This window comes from Sipha flava, unplaced genomic scaffold, assembly GCF_003268045.1.
Source record: "Sipha flava isolate LNK unplaced genomic scaffold, YSA_version1 35a_pilon_pilon, whole genome shotgun sequence".
Classification (NCBI taxonomy): domain Eukaryota; kingdom Metazoa; phylum Arthropoda; class Insecta; order Hemiptera; family Aphididae; genus Sipha; species Sipha flava.
In genome coordinates this window covers 1,903,627-1,922,423 of record NW_020273058.1, presented here as the reverse complement: position 1 = coordinate 1,922,423, position 18,797 = coordinate 1,903,627, and the positions used below count along the sequence as shown (strand labels likewise).

The window sequence follows — 18,797 nt, the reverse complement described above, 5'->3', positions numbered from 1 at the left end:
ATTAGATAAAGTTTAAATTTAATTAAATCATAGGAACTTTTATAAAACAAATGTAGTATATATGTATATATATGTAAATATTATAAACATAGTTTATTTTGCCTATTATTAAGTAAATATAAAATTGTCATAATATAATATGTAATTTATTAACTTATTTGTAAATTTCAAGTAAAATTAAATTATTTAACATTGATTCTAACTACAATATTGAGGAAACTACAAGTTTCTAGCACATTTAGTAATATTATAACATAACATTTTTAAATATGTATAGGATTTTTAAAATAATTTATAATTAAAACATAATTAACATAAAATAAATAGGTAGTCTTCAAAAGTAGTCTCTTCAAACAGTTTTCTGCTAATGAGTTTGCAACCAATATAAATATATGATCAATTCAACATTTAACAGGAACAAGTTTGATAATAGCATTATCTGGTGATGGAGTAGCCATTAAACGGCGAAGAATATAATAAGTACCCAATAGTACAAAGCCATGTGTAATAAGGCTTACCCATGGTAAGTTATTAGTATCTCCTACAGGTACATACATCACTACATCTTTGTTAACTTTAACATAACTGGCCTAAAATGATAATAATATACAAGATATTATACTTATAAAAATGAATAAATTCATTTCTTTAATTATTAATCTATTATTATTAATTTATTAGATGGGATGGTCTTGAAAGGCCTTTAACCAGAAGAAGAAGAAGAATTATTAATAGATTTTAAAATTGATTATTTTATGTAATTTTTCCTATTATTTATATTTAAAAACAAAGATTTATATTAATGATTTTAAAATACTTACAGGAACCCATTCTCCTGTATTTAATGGGAACTGTTTCCAATTAGAATTCCTTGGCCCTTTGCATAAGTATAGCACTTGGACATCTGAATAAGCATCACCAAATCGAACCTCTTTATAACGACTATCTTCAGCAGCTTTTTGGTATCTTAAATGAATTGGAAATTCAGTTTCTATCAATTTATTCGCAGTATCTGGAAGTGTGTAGTTAACAACATATAGAACAAATGGATCAGATTTATGAGCTGGTGTTTCTACATCAATGAATTTGTTATCAACATAAAACTCCACCTGAAAAAAAAGTAGTAGCAACAGTTTATGATATTTAAAATATATATTATAAATACCAACTTTTCGATTGAAAGCAATTGTAGCTAATTCATATTTGTCCACATAAATATCGGCTGGAAAGTCATATCGTAATGTAACTGCACAGTCTTTACGATTTGATGTTTCATAGTCAGCGGTGACTGTTGTATGGAGAATTCTGAAATTTATGAAAATTTAACTAATGTTTTAAAAAATAACATAGATGTTAAACCAATATTGTGAATTATAATATGAAACATATTTTATACCTATGGTAACCTTCGTTTTTCACTTGAAGATTAATGTTACCCGAATGCACTATTAGGTAATGTAATGAATCTTGACTGCCTTTAAATCCATAGTACGACACAACAGATGTGACGAAAATTAACGAATATACAGCAAACAGAGTGATCCTGGTCTTCATGTTCAAACTCATCGTCGTAAATCCGTAGTTATGATTTTTAATATTGATAACTGCTAACTATACTTTAATGAGTATATAGAATATCAATCGTCGATGTAAATAAATCAGGATATTTAGTTATTCTACTTCCAGTTATAACAAATCAGCTTACAATTGTTATCTATACTTTTTGATAAGAAAAATTATTATTTTAACTATTGACTTTTTAGTTTTGACGTGATACACGGTTTAAGACCGTAAAACTGTGATATGATATGAGTGCCTAAATTAGGGATAGTTAAGTTATACAATTAGAGAAATAAACTATTACAGTTATATTAGTAAGTCAACTGGCCTTTTATGAGACACAAATAATATGTTTCACATGGTAATTTCAAATACGAGGTCAACTACTTTTATTATTACATGTATGATTCATATATGATGTACATATATGATTAATTTACTTTATTATTAGTAATAAATTAATTATTAATTTTTATTCCATAATTATTTAGTTGTTATAATTAAAATTTATAAATCTATTTAGAAAATGTACGTTTAAGATTAATACCTAAAGTGTAGTATATAATATACACAATGGCTATGGATGAAAAGAATTTCTTTCAAAAAACCATTCAACATTTAGCTCGATCTTTAGCTTCACAAAAGGACATACCATGGAAAAAAGTAATAATTTGAAAGTTTTTCTTTAAAAAAATAAAGCATGAAAGATATTTAATTAATGGTTTGTTATTTAACACATTCAATAGGTTCAAACATTGTATTCACTATGTCCTCAAGAAGGTCATCAAGGAATTTACAAAATAGATCAAAGAGGCCAAGATTCAATAATAGCATTAGGAATTTACTTACTGGAATCAAATTTTCAGCACATTGATCAAATACTACCATACTTGTTAAAATTGCTGAATGCTTTAGGGAAAATGCAATGGATAGATGAGATTAAGTACTTTCCTAGAGAAAGTTAGTAATATTTGTTTCATAAATAGTATTTATTTTATGGATTCAATATTTTAATTTATTTTTATTAAAGGAATACCAGTTTCTGAAAGAATGAGTTTTTGTTTAAACACATTATTGACAGATGTTGCAACTCGCTATCCAGCTTCTACAGAAAAAATCATTGAAGCACAAATAAAATGTCTTAGTAAATTATCAAATATGATTAGATCGGCTAAATCTGATAAATTAAATGATATAGCTAAAAGTATGTTTTTATTACTTTTAATGAGTTATAAATTTATTTGAATCTTTAGATATTTTAAAAACATTCTACATATACATATGTATACATCTGTACAGATATGTACATTTAGGGGTTGTGACGGAATGTAAAATATTTTTAATTAAACTTAACTTAAAGCAATTTTAACAAAATAATTAATATTTTTTTCTGTATAATTAATTATTAAAATATGTGTTAATATTTAGCAACATTATGTAAAGCAACTATTCCATGTTTCATCGGCTTAGCTAGATCAATGGGACGAGCAACATTGAGTGATCCTCCATTATTATGTCGTTTGTTTCCAAAACCTAGTGCTCCTATTCAACAAACTCCAGTCCCTATTCCTGATCTTAACATAGCTAAAAAGAAGAGTTTTTCAAACTTTCGGTAATATTTGTTAATATATTTATTTTATTGATAAATATCTATCATAGTTTAATTTATTTTAGTTCAATCATTCCACGATCATTGTCTTTAAATTTGAATTTGGCTTCACTTGATATAATGACATTAAGTTCACTCGATCCAATGAATGACCTCAAGTAAATCATCTAATTAAAAATTAGAACATTAAATACATTTTAAAATGGTATTTTTATTATTTTTTTATATAGTAATAGAATGGTATACAAATCCGAGTGCAAATTGGGTTCTCAAGCACCAAGTAATATGTCAAACTATTTTTTTTTTAAATACGGATCAAGTTTTAACCAATTTCCATATACAAGATTTACTGATTCATCTATTGATCACAAATCATCTACTTTAATGTTTCCTTTGGGCCATCTACAAGTAAAAAATGCAAATTATTAATAAACAAGTTATTTTCTTAATTAATTGTATTTAGACTGTTCTATCTATTGCTAAAAAAATTCTTACCTCCGACGTACTGGAATTTGTGGATAGTTTGGCTCTTGAATTTCATATATCTGGTGAGAGTAAAACATTTTGCTATCGTAGTTTTAGTGAAATATTAAATTTGGTAATCGCTTCCTTACTAAGAGAATTACTTCAATATCAACAAGGTATTTATTTCAAAGTTTGATACTAAATGCTTATCTATTAATTGTTTTTAAATGCATTTGTTATAGATTTACCATTGCCATTTACTAAAGATGTTCAAGAGTTTATAAAAGATTTATTTTTGAATGGTCAAACTGAGTTGCAATCTGGTGTATTACAAGAAACATCTGACCGGGAAGAAAAAGAATCTCATTTAACAACAATAAATAAGTTTAAAATTAATGTTTTAGCAAATGCTGCATGTGTGGATTTATTGGTTTGGGCTACAAGGGATGAAGCTGGTATATGATAAAACATTTAAATAATTTTTTACAACATATTAAAAAAAAAAAAAAATTAATTAAAAAAATAGTATCTATATAATTTTAATTTCTTTTATTTTTTTTTAACATTATTTCATAAAGTATTAATTATTTTGTATACTTATACTATTTAGGCGCTGATAATTTATGTGGACGTTTAATGGAAAAAATAAACTCCAGTAATAATGTAAAACAAGCATTAGCACACATGCCATTGATTCTAGTTTGTATGGAGGTATTAATTATTATTTAAATTTTAATTAATTATAAATTGTTAAAGTCACATTTTTAATATGTTTATTGATTGCAGGGCTTAGGTAAATTATCCGAGAAATTTCCAAGTATAGCCAGTACCTGTATTCAGTGTCTCCGGGACTTTCTTGTTCAACCATCCCCAATTTTATCAAAATTGAATAAATTTCATTCTGAAAAACAAACACCCAAAGGACTAACAATCACAGGTAGGAAAAATAACCTACTAAATGAATAAATATAGATTAGTATCAGTTCATATTTGAGACCATGTTTTATTACTTTTTCAACACTAAAGGCTTTTTTTTTTAATATTATTTCACCATGACATATATTTGAATATATTCAATTTATTAGGATCATATTATTATTTTGTTCCATACATAAATATATAAAAAAACTGATTTATTTTTTTATTTAAATATAAAAAACTGTGATATTGTGTAGCAAACTATTAAGTATTTTTTTATGCTTCTCTATAGGATCAAACTTCTAGGTAAAATTTGACTAATAAACCAACTGTCTTTAAGTCAGGTATGTAGGTTATTACCTATATTTTTATTAATCAACTATTTTGATTTTGATTAATTCATTGCTTTTCAAATATTCCATATTAGATTTCCAACTTTTAGTATATAGTATTAAAATGTATTAGATATATTCATCTTTTTTCTTTTAATATTTAAGTAAATTAAACCCAAATAGACTACTCTGATTGAGTTAACGAATTAGAAAATATACATATAAACTTTAGTGTAAAAGTATATCAAGGTCTATAATACTAATTTGGAATTCAGTATTATTTTACAGCATTTTATACTCTAAAATCAACAAAAATAAATAAAATCTATTAGTTATATAACTAATAGCTTATTATGTAATAACAAATTATATTGAAATTGTTTAGTTAATGGTGTTAATGAGATAAAACCAATATCAGATCATGTTGAATCACAGTTTGAAAGACTTCGAAATTCATCTATTGAAAATCTTTGTATTGCATTAAGAGCAGCATATACATTAGATCCTTTTTGTGTACCAGCATTGTTAGCATCCTTATCAAATCGTTTATACACTGCTGAAAAATCTAAAAAGTAATATATTTTATTTGAACCATTACATTAACTAATTTTTTAAAATGTTTTTAATAAAATAATAATTGTTTTTAGTGATTCTTCATTAATACAGGCTAATACTATAGTGATGTTAGGCCATATTGCTGTTAGTTTAAGAGACACTGCTAAGACATCAGATACTATTTTGCAATTTTTCCAACAACGATTCTGCCGTGTGCCTAGTTCTATTGATGTACTTATTGTTGATCAGCTTGGATGTATGATTATAGCGAAATGCGATGTAAGCTTTTGATATTATTTTATTCTTTAACTTAAAATTATTTTAGATCAATAATAATATTTAATTATTTATAGATGAATGTTTATGAAGAAATAATGCGCATGTTTTCAACAATTACTGTAGAAGCAGGTAATGCTTTATACAGTCATGATCAATCAAATCAATATAGGTATTTTTAATTATAGTATTAATTATTAGACTTAACATTCATACAATTATTTGTTATTAAGGCATGTTTCCGGTGCAGTTATCAATGCCTTAGCTAATATTGCTGGCAATATTAAAGGTGAAAATGAAATGAATGAACTTCTTGTTAGATTATTAGAATTATTTGTACAACTTGGTCTTGAAGGAAAACGAGCATCAGAAAAAGCACCAGTTGCAAATAAAGTGAATAGTTGATTATATGTATATTAATACATACAATAAAATAATCTATTAATTTTGTATTTTCTTAGGCTTCTAGTAGTGCTGGAAATTTAGGAATGTTAATTCCAGTAATTGCTGTACTCATACGCCGTTTACCTGCTATTATTCAGCCAAAACCGAGATTACATAAGTTATTTAGAGATTTTTGGTTGTATTGTGTAGTTATGGGATTTACTAATGATTCTGGTAAATATAACTGTAACTATGTTTTCTAATTTAATTTTAAACTATAATTAATTGACATTTAAAGGATTATGGCCTAGTGAATGGTATGATGGTGTTAAGGAAATCGCTATTAAATCCCCATGTCTTGTTACACAAACTTCAACAAGATCACAAATGCGTGAGCTTCAATATACTTCTGCTGTTAGAAATGAAAGTGTTTCTTTGGTAAGCTCCCTATTTTGAAATTATTGACAGTGTTTCAATATGTATTTTATACATTAAGAATATAGTAGTGTTACGGGGAATATTATGTTTAAAACTACCATTTGGTTATTAATGTAATGTTCCTACATGTGTGTACTATGTAATAAGTAATTATTAGTTATAATTATGTGTATCCTTAACAGTAGTTTTTATTTTTTTACAGAATCAGTTGCAAGAACTTAAGTCTCAAATACTCCAACATCTCAATCCTGCTCCACCTGAAGTAACAGCAGCTGTTAATAAATTATCATTTGCTCAGGCAACCTATCTGTTGTCTGTTTATTATTTGGAAACTATGCGAATTCAAAATTCTAATGATCCAAGTCTACAGCCAATTTTTGATTATTTATCAGACTATGCTATACAGAAGGATAAAACTGGATTGTGGCATTGTGTTTCCAGTGTTGGGGATAAAGTATTTTCCTTATTTTTAAATGCCATGTCTACACAAGCAAAAGATGAGACTAGAGAAAAAAAATTAGAATATCATGCCCAATTATTATTGGTTAATTTTAATCATATACACAAATTAATTCAATGTGTTGCTGACAAATGGCTTTCTGGACTTGTTAGCAAGTATGTATTAATATTTTATAAAAATAATAATTATTAATGTATGGAATGTATGAATGTATGAATGTAAATAATTTATTATTAAAACCTGGAAAATGCATACCAGTACAATTAATTTCATGTTCTTATTATATATAAAAACTATTATGCATAATAATAATTAGAATATTAAATTTAAATAATTTTAATATAAATGACAAAATTAGTTATATATGTGCATAAAAATATTAAATATGTAATTAAATATATACTCATATATATAAATAGTTAACTTTAGTAATGATATGGAGATAATAATGATATGATCTTAAATGTTAGTAATTTCATTGCTTTAATAGTTTCAATATGAGCGACAAATATATTAAGCAATTGACCAATTATTTTGATCCATAATTAATGCTGCTTAGTGTTTTTTACGTTCAATAGTGGTAGAACCATGTCACTAATATATGGAGGGTAAAGAAAGTAGCTTTATATTGTTGTTATGTTAATTTTACCTATCATAGAGTTTACCTTTAGATTCTATGGATTCTATTCAATGGATATAGCTATGGGTTAAGTATTTTTTTCTGAGATGACTAAAAGAGTAAGTGCTATGTGCTGAGCAAGTTTAATATCATGATATGTATATTTGATGCGTACATCAATTTATGATTATTATATATAATAAATAAGTAAGAAATATTCTCCAAATTACTCCTTGTTAAAATAGGCTGCAACTAATTAGTATATGCAATAATATAGACAAGAGCTCCCTCCATTGTATTTAATCTTAGAATTTACTACTCTTAAGAGTAATCTGTTACTATTTATCTAAAATAATATATATTATCGATATGTATTAAAATGTATCACTTAATTAGTCAACTATGTTTTGTTCTATCTTCTATATGTCTGGTTTACAAAATTTTATGTTAATAATAATTCAAATATTTTGAATAAGATTAATTTTACATTGCAGATTTCCACATTTATTATGGAATCAACGTGTACTTTGGACTATGTGTGATATACTTCAAGTTTTATCATATTCTTTAGAATTAAATCCTAATAATGAAACACCTAGTATTCAAATACCATCTTCTCCATTTACACTCATGTTAATGGATACACTTGAAGCAAGAGAAGTAATGAATTTACCTACTCTTCCAATTAAAAAAAAAAAACACTACATTCAATATTTTTCAGAGTACCACTAATGACTTTGCTGCAAGATCGTTAGGTTTTATTCAAGAAGCAATGAAATGGGCTCCAAGTGCTACTAGATCACATCTACAACATTATTTAACTCAAATACCCAGTTCTTCATATTGGCATCATTCAGGCCTAGCATTAGCAACTGAAAGCGTCTTACAAAGCAGTGGCCTTAATTTTCATGCAGCACCATTATCAGTATACATTAATATTCATAATACAAATATTTAGTTATAATTATGATTTTTTTATTTAGAAAACGACATTGGATAAAAGACCCCGTTGTGTGAAAACTGATTCTTCCTTATACATCACAACTTTAGGGCTAAGAAGTCATTTTGCAGGTATTGTAGCTGGTATGATTTCAGCTTCTGAGAATAGCCCTGAACAATTAGTAGACAATGTGATTGCCAAAGTATGGGCTGCTTGTAACAATGACATTAATAATATGCACCATAATGCTCTATGGACTGCTACAGCTTTACTTATATCAATTTCTGGTAATATATTTAATATTTTTTTCTTGTTCGAATACATTTTTAATAAAAATTTGATATTTCTACCAAGGATGTACTAGAAAATTGGTGCATGTTGTTGCATGGTCACAAGTTAAATTATTTACCACTAAAGCAATGAGAACTGCAGTTGAATGTTGGCAATGGTTAACTACTTCTAGACCAGATCTAGAATTGCAATTTTTACAGGAAATGTTTGCTGCTTGGCAGGTATATGTATAATTAATTTATACTGCATAATTATTAGTGATGCACAATGATGTTGTATTTCTATATCAATATTGAAATATGACATTGTAAGTAAATATGCAACATTTTATCGATATCAAAAATGGTATCAATTTGAAATTTCTATTTTTTATTTATATAAGTTTTGACAATGAATCAATGTCAAAGAACGAGTAACATTAATGATAAGCAATATGATAAAACCCTTACAATAGATGTATATAACTGTGACTGTTGGATTTTTACAATTAGTGTCATTTTTTCTGTTGCCTATGTTGAGTTAGTACATCGTCTCTGATATTTACAATTAAATAACAATTATCAGTTCTATTAAGATAGTACCATTACCTCCATTATCTTGAGGTCGTAGTGACATATACTAATAAAATAATTAATTGCTAAATACTTAATAATTTTAAATGTATGCATATTTTCAGGAAGCAATTATACAATATTCGGAGTACCTATAGTACCTATAGTAGATGAAAAATAAATAATGTACTTGTAGTTTTAATTCAATTTTAATTTTTTAACTTTTTTTTATAATAGAATTTGAAAACTTTTTTATACTTATTATTTATTCTTTTTGAATGTAAGAAATATTAATACCAAAAAAAAAAAAAAAAATCATCAATCAATTTTTTTTTAGTCTATAAATTATTATAAATTAATAAATTATATCGATATATCGATTGTTTTTCGATATCGCGATATGATATTGGTATTAATAAACCGATATCGATAATGAAAAAAATATCGTTGTGCATCACTAATAATGATACATTTTATTTTATAAATATGATCTTAATGTAAAACTAAAATAAAAATATTTATGATTTACTATTTTTTTTTTTAGTTTACAATAGATAGCCGTATTGGTTTATTTGCTAAAGATTTAGAACAAGTAAGTCCACTTGCAGTCTATGAAGGTTGTACTTTAGAACCAAATTCTCCTTTTGTTAAACCTCATGATATTTGGGTACAAGTAAGATTAACTTTTTTTTAAAAAAAAAAATATTCTCAAGACTTTAATCTACAAATTTACTAAAAATATTTTTAGTATATATCTGAAGTGGTTGACAATGTAAAATCTTGTAGTCAAGAAAAAGTAGAAATGTTAGCTATGATGCTGCATCGATCATTACCTATGTGTGTTGGAACTTCAGATGCTTTCATAAGTAGACAAATAGATGCAATTGGAACACGATTTAGGTAATAAGGAGAATAAAATTTTTAATTTCTTAAAATTTATATTAATTTAGTATTGTATTTCATAGTTATTTATAAACATTTTAATATTCTAAATCAACTGATAATTTATATAAACATTGTTATTTCAAAAATACATGTTTAATTTAAATTTTATTATTTTATCTTATATTATATTTTTCTAATTTTGCATATTTAAATAATATAATAAGACATGCGTTTTGCTTAAAGAAAATTATGGGTTTGAATCAAATATACTTATAATGTACATAACTTAATATACAGTCGACTCTCGGTAACTTGAACCTTGATAACTCGAAATTCTCGATGTCTCGAATAATTAGAATTCTCCTTCAAATAACAATTACATTTAATGTTTAAATAATCTTGGTAACTCGAAAATTAATTTGACAAATTTTCGACATCTCGAATTTTCTTATCCAAATTTAGTACTAAAAATAGTTTATCAAGACGATTATTTTTCGCCTAAAAAAAATTATATCGGCTATAAATGGTAACAATCAAATCATAATAAACATATTGGATGCTATACGGCTATTCGATAATGCATGGCGACACGTAAAAAAAGGAACGATTGTAAACTGTTTTACAAAATCAGGTTTTAAAACTTCAATTGAGAACGATGAAAACACTCCTTATGAACCTTCTGATGATAATAACGATGAATGGATCAATTAATGGAGAAAATGAATATTGATGAAACCTTTACATCATATGTCAATGTCGATGCAAATTTGGATATTTGTGGAGAATGGACTGAGAACGATATTATCTCCGATATATTGGATGAAGATAACCAAGAAGAATTCGAAGACCAACAAGTACAATCCACCATTACAAATAAAGAAGCAACACTTGCATTAAAAACATTACGTAAATATATTGAAGGCAATGAAGGTATGGAAGATTTATTTAAGCCACTCGGTATTTTAGAAAATATAATTGAATACAATATAGGTTTAATTAAACAAAAACAATTAACTTTACACCAATTCTTTAAAAATGAAAACATGTAAAATTTTTTTTTTATTTCTTTAATGTGAATATTATATAAAAATAAAAATATACTTTTTAAAAGTTTTTGATAACTCGAAATTTTTAGTAAGTCGAATTTTTTTTTTTTCCTCTTGAACTTCGAGTTACTGAGAGTCGACTGTATTAATTATTGTTATTATAATTGTTATAAAAGATAATATTATTAATTAAAAATCATAGTACATTTTATTACCGAAATTATGAAATATTAGTTTGTGAATATAATTAATTTCTTGGAATTTACTCCTGTTAAATAGTTTTTTTATACTTATAACATTGTATTTATATTAAAATGTAAAATAATTATTTGTATTATAAATATTCTATTCGATCTAAATAAATATATTTGTGAAAAATGAAATATGTCTTATACTATTCTTGAGAAGTTTTACATTAAATATGTATATTTTTTATAAACAGAAAGTTTGCCTCCCAGAAATATATAATTATTATACTTTTTATAGTATTTTATCTATAATTAATTTATTTTAACGTATATAAATAAAAAACTTGATTTTTCTGAAACTTTTAATAATGAAACTAACTAATCTTATACTCAATCACATGAAGTTAATTTAAAAATATTTTGATTCTAACATTTAAAACATTTCAGGTTACTACAATGTGGATTGACTTTATTGCAAGGAGAAGTATTACCAAAGTCACTAGGAAAAAATATTCTTAGAGAGAGAGTGTATTGTGCTTGCTTTGATACATTTACTACACCTGTTCAATGTCCAACTCAACGTGGCTCAGAACTACGAGATGACATACTTGCTCTCACTAAATTTTGGCAAACAATGCATTCAGATAAGAAATATTTAATGGCTAGTGTTATTGGAGGTAAATGGGATTATAAAATACAGTTATTATATTTTAAATTGTATAGACACTGCATGGCTTATTCTAATTTTAAATACAGACCAACTGGCAAGTTATTGATAAAATCAATTAACCAGTACTTCTTACATTATTAAGTATTATGATTTTAAGGTAAACCTTAATTATTTAAAACTGTTGTAATTTACTTCATTCTACAAATCTAAACTATTGCCAATGAAATTATAATTTTGGCATACTATTTTCTGTTTCCTTAATTATTCACTAAAATATCAAATAAAATTACTAAGTATTTAATAAAATATTAAAAATTAAATAAATATTAAAAATTATTAAATAGTTAATACTCATAAATTGATATAGAAATAAGTAAATAAATAAAAGCTTAATCTGGAGTATTATTATATTTATTTTTGTTTATGACCTGTTTTGAATTCAAAATTCATCTTCAGGTATATAAAAAATCAATAAAATCATGACTGAATATGAAAAAATTTAGAATTGAATACATTGAGGAAAATGATTGTATTTAATAATACTGAAGGTTAAACTTTTATTTATTTGTGTATTTCTATTTATAAACTATTTGTTTATTTATTTATAAATTTATAAATATTTCTATAAATTTTACTTCTTTTACTATTTTTTTAGATTTTGATCTTCAAGGTGGTAGTTTACAAACTTCTGGAAATTCGAACTATGACCATCAACTAACAATTTCATCATTAAATGAATTAACAGTTTCAAGTATTGGAGCTGTTTCTGGTAATTCTGGTACTACTCAAGGCTGGATGAATACTGTACCATTATCGACATCTGCTACAAATACATTAAACAAACGTACAGCCAATAATTTACGAATGAAACGCCAACATGTTAATGCTAATCAAGATTTATATGTTAAAGATTACATAAAAAAGCGAATTCTCATATTAGATCTTTTGGTAAAACATAAGAATATTAATTATAAATTGAAATATTATAACAATTTGTTTTACCTTAATAATTAAGTATATAGTAGTATTACAGAATGTATCTGAAAAGACATACCTAATATTATCGTTGCCCAAATAAATAATAAAACAATTTTTTAAAATAAAAATAAAATAATATTTATAAGCTTAATGGTTTTATAAAAAAGTTAAAACTATAATTTTTAAATTATTATGGAAAATAATATTGCTTTAATTATTATTATCAACTAGTACTTTTTTTCATGCTCGCTTTCCTAAAGTGAAATTAATTAAATGTATAAAATGTATTTAATAATGTTATACAGTTAAGTTTAATTATGTAAGTTAAAACATGTTATTCTGTATTTTATAGCTAAATATTTATTTGTAGGCTGTTCAAATTGAATTTTTAAGTACGTGGCAAAATCCAACTGGTCTTTCTGAACTTAATGTACCCGGAGAAGAAATGGTTGCTTCTTGGAAATCAAAAAATGTTCCTGATAAATCCTTACGTGAAAATACAAGGCTTGCATGGGAAATCAGTCCTGCTCTTTGTGTATTTCTACCAGTAAGATTAAAAAATGCAGACTGTATAGTTAAAGAAGTATGTAGAATGGTTAGAGCAAATCCAATGGTTGTTTCACACATACCTGAAGCTTTACAATATTTAGTGACAACTGAAACTCTTTTAAGTGATGCTCCTGAAGTATGCGAAAACTATACACTTTTTTATAATTTATATTTTATTCAATTGTTTTTAATGTTTTAGCTAGTTTACATGTTGACATGGGCAAGGGTTACGCCTATCCAAGCATTGTCATATTTTTCTAGACAATATCCACCACATCCTATATCTGCACAATATGCTGTTCGTGTATTAGCAAGTTATCCTGCTGATGCAGTGTTATTCTACATTCCACAATTAGTGCAAACTCTTCGACATGATACTGTATGAAAAACCTTTTTTTTTAAAAGACCATGTAATTTTATTATACTTTTATTATTATTTTTTTTTAAATAGATGGGTTATGTTTTGGAATTTATTAAATCAATTTCATTGCGGTCCCAAGTAGTTGCTCATCAATTAATTTGGAATATGAAGACAAATATGTACTTGGACGAAGAAATGCAGCACAAAGACAGTAAGTTATTTGAATAATTTATATTGCAAATTTTCTTCAATAATTTAATTTTTTAGCGGCTCTTTATGATACATTAGATTCATTAACTAATGCAATCGTAAATTGTTTATCCGGACCTGCTAAGAAGTTTTATGAACGTGAATTTGACTTTTTTTCTCAAATTACTGATATATCAGGCAAAATAAGACCTTTCCCTAAAGGTAAGAAAAAAAATTTATTTTATACTATAAAATTTATCTTTATGTGTAAAATTCATAACAATAGTTTAAAAAAATCTAGGACCTGAACGTAAACGTGCATGCTTAGAAGCACTGAGCAAAATTGAAGTTCAAGCAGGATGTTATTTGCCTTCAAATCCGGAAGCAATGGTTATTGATATTGACTATAACAGTGGAACTCCAATGCAAAGGTTTATGTTTTAGTAGTGATTTATAGTATTTTTAATGATTTAATGAAATAACTTACAAGTAATATTTTAGTGCTGCTAAAGCACCATATTTAGCTCGGTTTCGAGTAAGAAAATGTGGTATAAATGAATTAGAACAAACTGCCATGGCTATATCAAATCAACAAACATCAGTTAATTATGACAAATGTATTGATTCCTCTTCTATGATGGGATTAGATACATGGCAGGCTGCTATATTCAAAGTATAATCTTTATATTTGAATTAAAAAAAGTGTTTATTTTATAACTAATATATTAAATCATTAAGGTTGGAGATGACGTACGTCAAGATATGTTGGCTCTTCAAGTTATTAGTATTTTTAAAAATGTGTTCCAACAAGTTGGATTAGATTTATTCTTGTTTCCATATCGAGTAGTTGCTACTGCACCAGGGGTAAATATTATTAAACATATTAATTTTATATTTTTTTAATGGGTTCTAATATTAGTTCATAGTTGGAAATATATATACATACATAAATAATTACACATTTATAATAATCACTAATATAATTTATTAAATATAAAATGTATATAATGAATGACTGTATAAAATTATTAATATTATTATAATACAACAGTAAACAGTGTGCAGAATTTTAAAATTTTTTACTTTAAACATATAAAAGCATTATTGCTCAACTCTATGCTATATTATTAGATCCTAACCTTATACATTATTTTTTTCGTTATTTAGAAATTATTTCTTAGTATTTAATAATAATAAACCTTTGAAAATTGTAGTGTGGTGTCATAGAATGTGTTCCTAATGCTAAATCAAGAGATCAATTAGGTCGTCAAACTGACTATGGCATGTATGAATATTTCATCAAAACTTATGGCGATGAAAATACAAAAGAATTCCAGGTATAATCTTATTACAAATTTGTGTTTATCATTATTTTTTTATAATTTATCTAATATTAATTGGAATACAGTACTTTGAAATTATACAATAAATTATCAAGTTATCTAAAGTAGCAGTTCTTAACTATTGATACTTATAGAACTAGTTGTGGACATGGAAATTTCAATGATTTTACACAAAACAAATTATAATTAAAAAAATAAATTTATTATTATTAATAATGAATATCAAATTAATAAACTTGTGTATACCAACTCAAGTAATATGTGAACAAATTCCTAATTCATAAGTGGTACTAATACGTAAACATTTTTAGAACTGCTATCCAAAAGCTATAATATTATATAATTTTGAATCTTTTAAAATAAATTGTAATTTTCTTCTGTCTTTGTTCTTAATTTGAAATTAAAGTATTTGATAAATATAATCATCTATATATATATATAATAATATTATTATAGTAATTATATGAATATGTATATAAATATATATATTCATATAATTACAATTGGTCATGAATTAAAAATAACTATATATTTGAATGAGGAAAATGAACCTTAATATACATTTTGTGTGGTTTACTAAAAAATAAAAAATATACATATTCATGTTGTTTTGATTATAATTTAATATTAATAAAAATCTAGTTTTTAATTAAACAACTTAATAAACTATACCTATATGTTTATAGTTATAACTGTACATATAGAGTTGTTCTATAATATCTTGTCTAGGATTATTTAAACAATATCAATTTATTCAAAACATGAATAAAAAAAATTATACATTATTTAGTTTGAAAATAAATTTTAATAAACTTTTATTAACAAAATAAATGTAAATGTACATCTTATTAGAGAAATTACTTTTGCTCTATAGAATTATATTTTTATTAAGTAAAAATATATATGAAGATTTAAGATTTAATGTATTACATTTTAGAACGCCCGTAGAAATTTTGTTAGATCTATGGCAGCTTATAGTGTTATTGGATTTTTATTGCAAATTAAAGATAGACATAATGGAAACATTATGTTGGATACTGATGGACATATTATACATATTGGTAAGTCAGCTTTGCATTTAAATAAACAACTTACTAATGTATATTATTGTACTAAAAACTAAAATTATTTTTCAAATTACTTACGTATAATAATAATTTAATTCTTAATTGAGTTTGTATTTAAAAATATTAAACATGATATGATAAGTGAGTATTGATACTTACTCAATTTTTGTTAGTGACTTGTTATTAAGCGATTTACCATATTATAATTTTCAATAACGTTATTTTACTGTAAGTTATTTTATTTTAAGTTATAAATTTTGTCTTTGAGAATAAAATATATTTGATAAAAAATACAACTGAATGTCATAAAGAAAAAAAATTTGAATAGTTATAAGTCAAGTAACATATATATGTATATGTTACCAACAATATGGATAATTTGGCTATTTTGCAAAATGCCTAGGCATTATGCAAATTGCCGACCCATTTTAGGCAATGTAAATAAAACATATAATTTTCAATATTATTTTACATATAACCTAGGTATTTTATAAAATACCTAGGCATTATGCAAAATATCAATTTTTTTTTAGGCTAAATACAAAAAATTTTATTATATGTTTTATTACATTATAATTCTTATAATTATTATACATTATTACTCATATTACGGACAAAATTTAATTTTTATCTATTATTATATTATTACTATTATATAAATATTTTACTTAAACTACTATTTACTTATCATAACATGTTGTAGAAAAGTGACATTTTGAAGTGCACAAAATGTTATTTTTAAGGCAAATACACTTTTTATTTTGACACATAGACTTACAAACACATTTTAAAAATTCTTGGCTGATTTTTGTGGATTGAATTTTTATCAACTCATTATACTATTCATTAGATAAAAAAACTAGTATTAGGGCCAAATTTTTAAAAAAAATTTGTAGTTTGGTATAAACATTTTACTTCCTATAAATCGTATGCATGTTGCAACACAAAAGTGACGATAAAAATTATGATATTGTAATGAAATTATTAGTATGTTCTATATTGTATCTCAGAATTATTATTATAGTAATAAAAGAATATTAATCTGTATTGCATTAAATTGTGCACTCACATTCATGATAAACGATAAGTAAAGTGTTTGGTAATAGGTGATGCCCAATTTTGTTTGTTTTCATCATATTGCCTACCCCACGTTTGGCATTATACAAAATACCTTATAGGCAAAGCTCATATTATATATATTGCCGGTAACATATATAGTATATAATATAATAATTTTAGTTTTTTTGATAATTGTAACTTATTTATTGTAGCTATATTTATTTATCATATTTGTTCTTCAGATTTTGGATTTATGTTTGAGTCATCGCCAGGAGGTAATTTAGGTTTTGAACCAGACATTAAACTTACTGATGAAATGGTAATGGTAATGGGAGGTAAAATTGATGCACCCCCTTTTCGTTGGTTTACTGAATTATGCGTACAAGCCTACTTAGCTGTCAGGTAATGAAGATTATATCCAAACTATTTATGTACCAATAATAATATTATTTTCATTATATTTTAGACCTTATAAAGAAGCTATTATTTCATTGGTATCTTTAATGTTGGATACTGGATTACCATGTTTCCGTGGTCAAACAATCAAATTATTACGAACTAGATTTGCACCTCAATCCACTGATCGTGAAGCTGCAGTATATATGATGAGTGTCATTCACAAATCTTTCCTTAACTTTAGAACAATAGCATATGATTATTTACAACTTTATCAAAATCAAATCCCATGCTAGAATATTTTATTTTTAATTAATTTATTGTAGAATTAATAAAACATTTATAAGTGAATAAAATTCTTAATGTACTCTTATAAATAATAAATCTTGTAATTTCTTTTGATGGTTAATTATTATATTAAAATAACTTTAAATGGCTATGGTATTGTTTTTATTTATTTTCATTCTTTAAAAATGACCATTTACATCAATACATTTTACTATTATACAATATGGCACATTTTTATTTATTTTTTTTCTTCTTCACCTTACATCTTTATTTTAGCTTGTAATATTAATCATTAAATAATTTCCTTTTTTAAATAATACATTCGTACCAAAAACTAATATCAAGGTTAGGCTATGGTTACTATGTATGCGAGTTCTGAC

The 18,797-nt window shown here is 24.9% G+C and overlaps 2 protein-coding genes across 6 annotated transcripts; one reads left to right on the top strand and one right to left on the bottom strand.

The window, feature by feature from the left end:
* Nucleotides 1-250: 250 nt before the first annotated feature.
* LOC112687756 (phosphatidylinositol-glycan biosynthesis class X protein-like) lies at nt 251-1,688 on the bottom strand. The gene is made up of 4 exons (XM_025560671.1): nt 1,397-1,688; nt 1,170-1,305; nt 822-1,109; nt 251-590 (listed from the first exon to the last, which is right to left on the bottom strand). The coding sequence occupies exons 1-4, from the start codon at nt 1,564-1,566 to the stop codon at nt 402-404; spliced, it is 783 nt and encodes a 260-aa protein (XP_025416456.1). The 5' UTR covers nt 1,567-1,688; the 3' UTR covers nt 251-401.
* Nucleotides 1,689-1,774: 86 nt separating this feature from the next.
* On the top strand, nt 1,775-18,487 carry LOC112687755 (phosphatidylinositol 4-kinase alpha). 5 transcript variants are annotated; one of them, XM_025560669.1, is made up of 37 exons: nt 1,775-1,874; nt 2,084-2,223; nt 2,307-2,520; nt 2,591-2,764; nt 2,989-3,172; nt 3,235-3,327; nt 3,400-3,577; nt 3,633-3,810; nt 3,877-4,089; nt 4,245-4,345; nt 4,421-4,571; nt 5,270-5,456; nt 5,532-5,718; nt 5,793-5,887; nt 5,949-6,108; nt 6,177-6,333; nt 6,398-6,537; nt 6,740-7,152; nt 8,111-8,276; nt 8,338-8,541; nt 8,600-8,843; nt 8,911-9,068; nt 9,943-10,071; nt 10,147-10,298; nt 11,965-12,194; nt 12,843-13,135; nt 13,536-13,850; nt 13,914-14,093; nt 14,166-14,286; nt 14,343-14,486; nt 14,566-14,695; nt 14,766-14,937; nt 15,003-15,128; nt 15,479-15,601; nt 16,545-16,668; nt 17,976-18,135; nt 18,200-18,425. In XM_025560669.1, the coding sequence occupies exons 2-37, from the start codon at nt 2,134-2,136 to the stop codon at nt 18,423-18,425; spliced, it is 6,312 nt and encodes a 2,103-aa protein (XP_025416454.1). In that variant the 5' UTR covers nt 1,775-1,874; nt 2,084-2,133. The 5 variants fall into 5 exon arrangements, with proteins under 5 accessions (XP_025416454.1, XP_025416451.1, XP_025416450.1 ...); XM_025560666.1 differs by having other exon boundaries at nt 1,819-1,961; XM_025560665.1 differs by having other exon boundaries at nt 1,827-1,921.
* Nucleotides 18,488-18,797: the final 310 nt, after the last annotated feature.

What these genes read in the sequence shown, in the direction of transcription:
- LOC112687755 (XM_025560670.1), top strand. Translation starts at nt 2,134, where the DNA reads ATGGCTATGGATGAAAAGAATTTCTTTCAAAAAACCATTCAACATTTA. An exon ending in CTTTCTGGACTTGTTAGCAA is followed by an intron (nt 7,153 to 8,110) that starts GTATGTATTAAT and finishes TTTACATTGCAG; the next exon opens with ATTTCCACATTTATTATGGA. An exon ending in AAAATACAAAAGAATTCCAG is followed by an intron (nt 15,602 to 16,544) that starts GTATAATCTTAT and finishes ATTACATTTTAG; the next exon opens with AACGCCCGTAGAAATTTTGT.
- LOC112687756 (XM_025560671.1), bottom strand. Translation starts at nt 1,566, where the DNA reads ATGAGTTTGAACATGAAGACCAGGATCACTCTGTTTGCTGTATATTCG. An exon ending in CAATTGCTTTCAATCGAAAA is followed by an intron (nt 1,110 to 1,169) that starts GTTGGTATTTAT and finishes CTTTTTTTTCAG; the next exon opens with GTGGAGTTTTATGTTGATAA. An exon ending in ATACAGGAGAATGGGTTCCT is followed by an intron (nt 591 to 821) that starts GTAAGTATTTTA and finishes TTATCATTTTAG; the next exon opens with GCCAGTTATGTTAAAGTTAA.